This window comes from Erinaceus europaeus, chromosome 2, assembly GCF_950295315.1.
Source record: "Erinaceus europaeus chromosome 2, mEriEur2.1, whole genome shotgun sequence".
Taxonomy (NCBI): domain Eukaryota; kingdom Metazoa; phylum Chordata; class Mammalia; order Eulipotyphla; family Erinaceidae; genus Erinaceus; species Erinaceus europaeus.
The window spans coordinates 37,551,826-37,562,469 of record NC_080163.1 but is presented as its reverse complement, the minus strand read 5'-3'; the positions used below and the strand labels follow the sequence as shown (position 1 = coordinate 37,562,469).

At 48.6% G+C, this 10,644-nt stretch overlaps 1 protein-coding gene across 7 annotated transcripts in view; it reads right to left on the bottom strand.

Annotated features, from left to right (window-relative positions):
• Window positions 1-253: 253 nt before the first annotated feature.
• Window positions 254-10,644, bottom strand: part of TCF7 (transcription factor 7) — a 35,844-nt gene continuing 25,453 nt past the window's right edge. The window contains exons 4-12 of one of the 7 annotated variants that reach the window (XM_060178254.1): window positions 10,179-10,290; window positions 9,142-9,229; window positions 7,913-8,005; window positions 6,589-6,708; window positions 5,168-5,330; window positions 4,953-5,060; window positions 4,488-4,536; window positions 3,281-3,353; window positions 254-1,861 (exon numbers count right to left, since the gene is read on the bottom strand). In XM_060178254.1, the coding sequence (XP_060034237.1) occupies window positions 1,417-1,861; window positions 3,281-3,353; window positions 4,488-4,536; window positions 4,953-5,060; window positions 5,168-5,330; window positions 6,589-6,708; window positions 7,913-8,005; window positions 9,142-9,229; window positions 10,179-10,290 (1,251 nt within the window). In that variant the 3' untranslated portion in view covers window positions 254-1,416. Of the gene's footprint in view, window positions 1,885-3,280; window positions 3,354-4,487; window positions 4,537-4,952; window positions 5,061-5,167; window positions 5,331-6,588; window positions 6,709-7,912; window positions 8,006-9,141; window positions 9,230-10,178; window positions 10,291-10,644 lie in introns of all 7 variants that reach the window. The other 6 variants (XM_060178260.1, XM_060178257.1, XM_060178258.1 and 3 more) reach the window with 6 other exon arrangements.

Sequence of the window (10,644 nt, the reverse complement as noted above, 5' to 3'; positions counted from 1 at the left end):
TCCCTTCTCTGTCCCTACCCTCCAGGAGAAAATGGAATCTAGTGATCACATACCTTGGTTGATTTGTCATAGGATCTGCATGGCCGTTTCAGACCCATTTATTCTGAGTACTGGGACAGACTGATCTGCATCAGTTGTGAGGGGTTTAAGAGAGGAGGGTTTGAAAGTTTTGAGAACATGTGTATCTTAATAAACTGTTTTCGTGGCTACAGAGAAGTGTCAGGTTATTCCTCATATCCAAACGTTGAAGAAACCCAGTAAAAAGTATCTTTATTCTCACATTAGAAAATTTGTTCTATGGCAATGCATTAACAATACAAAAATATCTTGAATGCTACAATGGTCCTTTTTCTCTTTCAAGGCTTCTTGCAACAATATGCTAGAATATATCTTTGGATTCTGAGGAACCAGTAGCTAAAGTAGGAACTTTAGTAGAACTTTTGATGAGGGAGTGGTGTACACAGACAGCCCTATTCCTTTGGACTCAGGCTATGTACATTGAGGAGGCAAAAACAAGTTAAATTAAAACTGTTTAAGGCTCAGGGTTAAAGCTTGGCTCAGAAATGGGTTAAATAGGCTGTGGTGAAAACCCATTGTCCATTGCTGGAGGCTTTCTGGGCTCCTTGCTTTGGTTGGAATAGTCCTTTTTATTTTCTAGCCCCCTAGTGAAACTGATGGTGGCCTGATTTCATTCTGGGAGGTGAGTATTGGCTGTCATGAGGTTGGGGTTTGTCCTTCACAAATAAATACACAAGAAGCAAGCTAGACTGACATGGGTAAGCTGGAGACAGCTTTGAGAAAGATTCTAGAATAGGGAAGGATACATACTGGTTTTTGGACAATGACTTGTTTTCACTAGTGACATACCTGGGACTTCGTAGGCAGGTTAAGTTCTCTGGAAATATTTCCAAGTAAATTGAGCCTGATACTCCATCACCATCCTCCACGCTTTCTTGATAAGGAAGTGAGTGTCAGGTTATTCTTACTGCCTATGGTGCTAGGCCTAAACTTATTCCATTCCCTCCTCTCCTTGCAAGCTCCTGAGAATAGCAAGAAGCCCCTTCTGGTCCAGCTTACAAACAGCTGGTTTTCTGTAAACAGAGCTTCTCCAGGACCTTAAGAGAGAAGCATTGTTATAAGAGCTTTGTGGTTATAGCCATGCTTATGTGGCTTTTGATAAACGCTCGTTGTTGGTCTGTGGAGTGTTTTGTGAGGAGGGCAAATCTGGAAGCAAAGGCAGCTGGGCTCGGTCCAGCCCTTCTATGATCTATAGCAGAAAAGCAAGGGATATAGGGGCATATGACTGGCAAGACAGATGGTAAAAAGAGATGGAGGCTGTCTTGGGTATGAGGGGCTCTTGATTAGATGACAGAATAGAGCTGATTCCCATTGCAGTTTGAACTGATGGCCTCAGGTTCAGGCAGAAGTTGTGCAGCCTCTGAAATCTCCGGGACTTGTACTCAGAGAAGTTAACAAGGTCCCTGGCCGGTTTCCACGTGGTCTGGGGCTCTGTCTTCTCTCAGAGGGTGTGCCCTCAGAGGAGGCCACATGTCTCATGCCTGCTAGGCTGCCTGTCTCTGAGATCCCTGTAGGTGTGCCTGTGTACTCTGCAGGGTGCTGCTGGGTCCCTATGGGGGGCCAGGGGGCTGGGAGGCTGAGAGCTGCTGAGAGAACTGGTGATGTCGGTGCTGGCTCCGCAGGGCTAGCAAGCAGTTCTGTAGGAAAGCGGGGCAGCAGGAGATATGAGGGTGAGTCCTGGGGGGCTGGGGACCCAGGGCAGCCTAGAGCACTGTCATCGGAAGGAACGGGGCTGGGGCAGCGGCCTTCTCCTGGTAAGTACCGAATGCATTTCTTTTTCCTCCTAGGAATAGTGAAGAGAGTTATCTGTAAACAGAGGGTGAATTCATAGTCATACACCACAACCAAAAAAAAAAAAAATGCTGTCTTTGCACAGGCCTAGTTGACCTCTTGTCCCCATTCTCCATGACACTTGCCTGTCTTCAGACCTGAATCAGCACAAGTCTAGTTTAGGTGCAGACCTGAATCAGCACAAGCCTAGTTTAGTGCAGTTCCCAGCACAGCCACAAGGTGGTACATGGACCCTTTATCATTAGGCCTGCGCTCCACACATCAGGGGAGCCCTCTCTCCTATCTGCCTTTAAGCCCGTTTTATCTGCTTGTGGGGCCCAGCTTTGCTTTAAGGCAAGGGGCTACAATGCCCGTGGCTTCTTGGGCTCAGCAACTAACTCCAGTGCTCTAAGCTAGGTTAGGGACATAAGAGGGGACTTAGATATAGACAGTGTCTCTTATCAATTGCTACCATCTTTTTGTGCTATACTTTTATCTGAGTACTGGATGCATTGGATCGACCTCGTGGTGCATCCCGTGAGTACCCATTCATTGGGGAAACTGACGAACCTTCCTAGCCGACTGAATCCACATGGATCCCAGTCACTTTCAAAGCCAGCAACAAGCAGCTCCTGACAGCTTTCAACCTGACGCTGTTGACTGGCTACGGAAGAAGGGCAAACGCTAGAAGAAGAATCTGATAGTTGGAATAGGACTTCCTCTCAGGACAGGATTGCCTCCCATCCTGGATGTCAACATACACTATCCTGTTCCCTCTCTCCTTGTCCCCCCAACTTGCTTTGCTTTTGAATATAGTGGATACTCTGAAAAGCTATAGTCTGTGAAATTACTGCCTGGAGTACCCTCAGTGTCACCAGCCTGGCCTATACCCAGATCTGGCAATTTGAGCCACTTGAAATTACCCTTCTTTTCACATTTGCATCTCTCTGGTTTACAGTGAAACAGGCTCTGTGCAAGAGGGCTGATTATGGCCCTTTGACTAGTATAGCTCAGAAATGCCCCCCATGCTTTCTCTGTATCCTTCAAGCCTTTTCTCAAGAACAAGGTATGAATCAGATGGCTACTTAACAATCAAGTTATACAGGTTCTCCCACATGAAGGTTTGCTGCTGCTAGTCCTGGTTAGCACCAGACCAACATTTCAGGGGGAACCCAGACACCAGAGCTAATTAAGTTCTGCCTTTTCTTCCCTTGAATATCATTTCCATCATTTCTGCCCCTATACTACTACATCAACCTAGCCCCAAATGATCTTTCCCACAAACTATGTTTAGTGTTTTTCCCTCAGACTTGCCAACCTGGATGTGTAGTTGGGGGAGGGGCAGAGGAGGGATGCAGATCTAACAGAACATGTGCAGAGTCAGGGGAAGCAGCTTAAAGCAAAGGGAGAACGGTGGTGGGGACAAACCCACCTGCACGGACCACACCAATCCGTCTGCTGGTTGAGGCCAAAGCGAGCACGACATTTCTTAGGCGAGCCAGGGTCTGCTCACAGCCATGCCATAGGGGCATTGCAGAGCAGAGGGCGAGCAGGCAGGCAGCAGGGCAGAGCAGGGCCCAGAAAGAGAGGTAATATCAGTGTTAGCAGTCACAGACACCCCACAGCCCCCACAGCAGAGCAGGCCTCTCCATGGCACAGCCAGCCCCAGGGGGAACCCAAGAGCCCCCAAGCCAAAGTATCAGGAAAGGTGGGGCACCCAGCTGGGCAGTGGAGGCAGCCTGAAGAATATGGAGTGGGTAGGGAGGGAACCTATGAGGCTGTCTTCTCTGTGACTTAGCACACTTGCAGCATGGGAGCTACATGAGATGAGCCCAGGGAGATCTGTGGGGATCTAGCCTCTCCTGCCATAGGGCTGCTCACCTCCTCCCCCAAATATCTGGTCAGTTATCCTATTCTTCATTTTACTTGTGCCCAAGTCACTTGACCCATATAAGCACAAGCTTTCCTACATCTTTTTCCCAGTGGAAAGGCTCATTTTCCAACCTTTGAGCTACGAATTCTGCCTTGCCCCAGCTCTAACCTCCTGCTTCCTTGTCTGTGGGCAACACAGCTAAGAAAGTAATTGAGGATATGGAATCTGAATTAGTAAGAATTGAGACAAGAATTCACCCACAGCAAGGAAACTTGCAGGAGAGTATGAACTCCCTGGGTCCCCCACACAGAGCCCTTTGCACTACCACAAATGCAGGTCAAAGAGAAATTAGCAGGAATTAGCTAGCAGGCTGAGACTGCGAACCTGGCTCAGCCTCTGCCCATACAACCTGTTCCTACCTCAGCAGAACTAGGCAAGACAATGTTCGGGCTTAGCACACAGCTGTTTCTTAGTAGCTTCTCTGGCAGAGGCTGGACAGTAGCAAAGGTGGTAGAGACATAACAGGGTAACACATCACTACTACATGAATTGGCTTTGGCTGTCTTCCTTGGGACTCAGCAATTGTACACTACACACAGATTTTACTTGTGAGATGTAGGCATTGTTTCCACAGGAGCCAGGGGCCAGCCAGACCTTGAAGGTTTCTAGCTAAGCACTCTTGTCCCTCACTCCAGGCCGGAGCAGGGCTGCTCATGCAGTGGACATCTGAAGAGAAGCCTTCACTATTGCTGAAGGAATGCCTCACCTGTATTGGATTCCTGGTGCTTTTCCCTTGACCGCCTCTTCTTTTTGCCCTGCAGGGAACAAAGAGATGCTTGTATCTGACAGGCAGATACTGTAACCCCGGTGAGCTGAGCGGTCTGACTGCTGCAGGATTCTGGGCATGCAGGATCCTCCTGTATTCATGTCAGTTCCATTTTGAATAGAGATGACTTCCAGACTGCTGCTGCTTATACACTCCCTCAAATACTGGGCAGCAGACCTGTATGGGAGTGCACTCTCACCGGAAAACAGGGTATGGCCTGTCTTTAGGGGTAGCTCTTAATGTCTCTAATGAGCTGAGCATGGGGTGAGTTCTTGAATTCTCCATTTTCATATGTGTTTTCAAGGTGGCAGTCCTGCCTTCCATCCCTGCTGGTACTGTGATTCAATACAAGGGTCACTCAGACTAGTTTCCATCCCAGCCCGTTATATGTCACTGGCTACTCACATAGTTGTCCCGTGCTGACCAGCCTGGGTACAGCTGCATATGTAGCTGCCTCTCCTTCCGTGCTAGTTCATAGTACTTGGCCTGTTCTTCTCGAGACAGTGCGTGCCACTGCAGTTGGGGGGGAGGGGGGTAGGGTGCTGTATTAGTCACCAGGCTGTTTCTGGGTGTAGGTAGTTAGGCGCCACCCCTGCCAACCCACCTGCCCATAGCCTCACCCTGCGGCCCAGGATCTGGTTGATGGCAGCACTCTCTTTGAGCGTGCACTCGGCAATCACTTTGGCTCTCATTTCTTTCATGTACAGCATGAAGGCATTGAGGGGTTTCTTGATGGTTGGTTTCTTGGCCTCCTTTTCTGCTTTGGCCTCTGCCTGAGTCTTCCTGAAGGGCACATTTCCAGATCATTCAGGAACTTTCACTGTGTCCACCTAAGGTGTGTGTGTGTGTGTGCGTGCGCGCGCACACGCGCGCGCAGACACTAGGATTTTCTATACAGATTTTTTTTTTTTACCTACCCCTAAATAGGCAGTCAGTTTAATTGCTCCTATGAAAGCTAAATAAGAAAAATGTGTACGTGTAAAGAATTTTTTTAAGATTTATTTTTTGGGCTAGGGAAACAGCATAATGGTGATACAAAAAGCTTTCATGTCTGAGGCTCTGAGGTCTCAGATTCAATCTCTGGCACCACCATAAGCTGAGTGGTGCTCTGGTCATTCTATCTCTCCTGTCTCTATTTCATATATGTATAGTATGGGTATTTTTTTTTTTACACACTTTTATTTTTTTTACCAGAGTATTGCTGTTTATAGTGGTGTGAGGCACTGAACCTGGGATTTTGAAGACTCAGGCACTAGAGTCTCTTTACATAACCATTATGTTATCTACTCCTACCCTTAAATTTTTTTTTTAAATATGTATGTATTGGATAGTGACAGAAATTGAGAGGGAAGAGGGTGAGAAGGAAAAAGGGTGACGCAGCATTGCTTCACTCAACAAAGCTTCCCCCCCAAAGATGGGGGCTGGGGGGCTTGAATTGGGTCCATGAACATGTCCACTCAACTGGGTATATCAGCCTACTCACTTTAAATTTATTTTTAAGCAGGTCATAGGTAAAATATTTTCATAACCACAGTGTCATCTCCATGGCTTACATTAAACCCTTATTGCTTCTGAGGGCAAAAACAAAAAAACTGGCCAGTAGCAACAGTTACAAGATAGCCTGGCTAGAGGTTTTTTTTTTTTTTTTTGGGGGGGGGGAGACTTGGTGTCTGCACCACGAATCCACTGCTGCATTTTTTTTTTTTTTGATAAGACAAATTGAGGAGAGGGGAAGAGAAAGATAAGACACCTGCAGACCTGCTTCACCATTTGTGAAGCAACCCCCTGCAGGTGGGGAGCTAGGGGCTCGAACCAGGATTCTTTCGTGGGTCCTGGAACTTTGTACTATGTGCGCTTAACCCTTTGTACAGCCTGGTCCCCCAACTGGCTAGAGGTCTTCTTGGCTATTCTTTAGCTTCTATGCAATAGACCTTGGGCCTGGCAGGAAGAACTTGTATCCTTGACTTAACAGGTGGAAGCTTGAGGATTGCCACCTACACTTCTCTAACGCCCCATTGTGTCTTTTTTTTTTTTCACTTACAGGCTACGATCATAGGGTTGCAGCTCCTGCTTCCCTGATGGAGGCACAATGGCTGGGTGGGGGATGGCTGCAGGATGGCCAGGTACTCCGGAGCCTAGCATCAGGGATGGGTGGGTGAACCTAGGAGCAGGAGAGTCAACACTGAGCCAGACCTTTAGACAGAGGGAGGCCCCTATACAATACACAAGAGGTGTAGCAGATACTCCAGCGCCATTGATCTGCACAGACAGAGATGCATACAAATACCTGCTCCCAACAATTAGGCACATTGAGGAAAAAAAAAAAAAAAAAGCCTACCACTACATATATGCTCCTCTTGTGGCTCCTCCTCCCCCCCCCATCAGAATACTGCTCAGTTGTGGGACTGAACCTGGGCCCTCTAGTATCTCAGACATTGAAGTCTTTTTGTAAGGCCATTATGCTGTTTCCTTAGCCCCTGAACAGTCTTTTAATCTGTCCCCTTTCCATCTCCTATGTAGATTTTACTGCTTGACTCCAGGCAGGTCTTTCTATACTTTTTTCTATACTTTCTACCTTTTAAAAACTCCTGAGTGCTCAAATTCCCCCACTGCCCACAAAATAGAACAAGCATTCCTGCTGGCCATTCTTACCCTCTTCCATCACTTTCCATTTAACCAACTATTGTTCTCTCTACCACCCTTGCTTAGGAGAATACTATGCTTCTCATGAAGCTCTTCCTAAACCATCAAGGGTCTTCTTGTCATTTCCTTGTTACCCTCTCACTCTGGGCTGTGAGTCTAACAAGGCTGAAAATGTCTGTTGAACCTTTTTATCCATACCTGGCATTGCTCCTTTGCTCTCAGCCCCCCCCCCTCCCGCCACATACACACCTTGCTCTTCATTTTCTTGCTATTATGTGGATGCTACATTCATTGCCCCTGGCTGCATAAACAGGCATGGAATCTAGTGTACTTGAGCAGAGGCTGGAGATACTTAGGTAACTCGCTTGGGCATAGCCCAGCTTACCTTACCTGCCCTTCCCTCATGGATGCATAACAGGCGAGGGCAAGCATCTGCATGGCAGCTGACTGGAGCTACACAGAGGCAGGAGCACAAATGTGTGTTTGTACACTGTCCCACCTCTCTGTGATGCTTTCCTGAACACTATAGCCTGGACCTGGGTTTCTTGTACTCTCACTGGTTTTACTACCAAGTACAGGGCAGCAGGGGGCTGCAGAATGACAGACGGACAACTGGACGAAAGACTAGCACAGGACAGACACTGGGCTGGGCATGGCCTCCTGTGGGCACTGAAGCCTGGGCAACAAGAAGCAGGAGCCTGGCTGCAGGGGAGGGGACTCACCTGGGATAGGGGGCGCCAGGGGCTGTGGTGGGGGCAGGGAAGTGCTGTCTATATCCACATGAAGGGGACAGGGGGTAGAGAGGAGGACTGGGCCTGTGGTTGGGAGAGACATCTGTTAGCAGACTGGCTGTTGGCCAGATGCGGAGGACTCCCCACCACCACCCCACCTCGTCATGGGTCTGATGCAGATCAGCCTAGAAGACCAAAGGACTCCACTGTGTTTCATGCATCTGCCACCAGGGGGCAACCTTTGGCCCACAGCCTTCCTGGAAAGCCAGTCTTCTGTTACTGAGTGATTCCAGTTTAGAGACAATCATTCCTAGCCGACTGAATCCACATGGATCCCAGTCACTTTCAAAGCCAGCAACAAGCAGCTCAACCTGACGCTGTTGACTGGCTACCGAAGAAGGGCAAACGCTAGAAGAAGAGAAGCTAGGGACCTGCCCAGATAATATCCTAGCTGACTGCAAAGAGCCAAGTAGCCTCCTGAGGCCCAACTTCCAAGTGAAGACAGGTTATTTTGGTCCATAACTGAGGGTGGGACTGTCCCTAGCTGACCTTTCCTCAGCCTTAATTTACCCCCAAGTTAGTCAGAGTATGGACATTTTTAAAATATTTATTTATTCTCTTTTGCCCTTGTTTTATTATTGTAGTTATTGTTGGATAGGACAGAGAAAAGTGGAAAAAGGAGGGGAAGACGGGGAGAGAAAGACACCTGCAGACCTGCTTCACCACTTGTGAAGCGACTCCCCTGCAGGTGGGGATCAGGGGGCTTGAACCAGGATCCTTCTGCTGGTCCTTGCGCTTAGTGCCATGTGCGCTTAACCCACTGCGCTAATGCCCAATTCTCCAGAGTATGGACTTTTAAGTAGGCCTTAAAAGGGGCCCTGTCCCTCCAGCAGCTCAACCGAGGAAGGGCTATGGGTATATACTGAGGTGTGAAAAGCAAGTCTCTCTTGGGGCCATTCATGGTGTCACCTCCTTGCTCAGGCCCACCCTTTCTTCCTCATCTACTGAAGATCCTAAACAGTCCCAGGTTATCCTAATCAGTGCTGAAGTTCAAAAGGTCTGGGATCAGGTGCTACTGGCCGGTACTTTCCCCTTGTACAGAGCTGGCACTAGGGTGTGCTGCACTGGGTGGATGGGTAGAAGGGGGAAATAGAAGAGCAGGTCTAGGTCCAACCAGCACACAGTACACAGTGCCCCTTCCCCACTGGGCCCACACTCACCAGCTCACAGTGTGGGGAAGCTGTCCCATGCTGCCTGAGGTCAGAGAGTAGAAGCCAGAGAGATCAGGGGTCTGTAGAGGTCTGTGAACTGCAATGAAGAGAGGTCAAGTAAGCAAGCCAGCCTGACCTGAAGGCTTCTGCAGCAGTTATTGTACCCTGCTGTCTCCCATGGGAGCCTTTAGGATACCACCCCCTTTCCTAGAGAACCAGACATACCAGCTTATTCAGGTCTAGACCACTGTGGTGATTTACAGGCTAGGAAATCAAAGGCAGAGGGGCCAAGTGACTTGTTTTGGGAAACTGGCCGGCTACTGGTAGTGTTTGAGTCACTCAGAACTGGGAGCTCAGGCCTTGTCAGACCTGGGTGCACTGTTTCTCTGCTAGAGACTCTGGGACTGCTTTTCTTGATAGGAGGTCAGGCCCCTGGCTTGAGGGAACTTGGCCTGGGGAGCCAGGTTCCACTGCAAAACCCCCCATCCTCCCAAGTCAGCAGGTTTCCCACAGCTGACAGTGGCTGATTTCAGAATGACTGCCTGAGGCTGAGGTGAATCAGCCATCACAACCACCACTTTCCATTTTCTCACTGGGGGGAGGGATCCACTATGAAATTTATAGTTATTGTCTGATGTCCGACTGACCCTAGAGGTCGCTCTGGATTTAGGCTGAACTTGAAACCTTCAGATTTTGACCACCTATCACTCTCCCCAGCCCCCACCTGCCCCCAGTGCTTCAATCCAGCTTTCTGGCACTTTATTTTTTATTTTTTTATATTTATTTTCCCTTTTGTTGCCTTTGTTGTTTTTCATTGTTGTTGTAGTTATTATTGTTGTTATTGATGTTGTTGTTAGATAGGACAGAGAGAAATGAAGAGAGGAAGGGAAGACAGAAAGGGAGAGAGAAAGAGAGACACCTGCAGACCTGCTTCACTGCTTGTGAAGTGACTCCCCTGCAGGTGGGGAGCCAGGGGGCTCGAACTGGGATCCTTATGCCGCTTTCTGGCATTTTCTTGTCCCCCAGTCCCTATCCTCGGCTCTTACCTTGCTTCTGGCTGATGTCAGCTGGTGCAGCTGTGGGGTGTGGGCTGCTGAAATGTTCATAGAGGGGAGATAGTTGGGGGACACCATGGGCAGGCTGACTGGCCTTGTTGTGCTGAAAAATGAGGAAGAGGGGTGAACATGGGTAGACTGAGGGGGAAGGTACAGTGGGGGCTTTCTATAGGCAGAGCCCCAATGAGTTGTGTACAGGCAACAATAGTCAAATAAAAGTGGGATTACTCAAAACCACAGGCCTTGAGAGGGAACACCATCTAAGTCACACTGTCAACCCAGATTTTGCCAAGCAGTCCCACCTCTTAGGCCTCTTTCTGTGCACTAGACACCAGGAGACACATTTCATCTACCCAGGAAATTCTTCCTTCTTGGCCTCCTGATCTGAGTGGTAGGCCATTTCCTCTGAGTCCCTATGGCCTCTGTCCTACCTCATGCTTAACAGGATTTATTAATT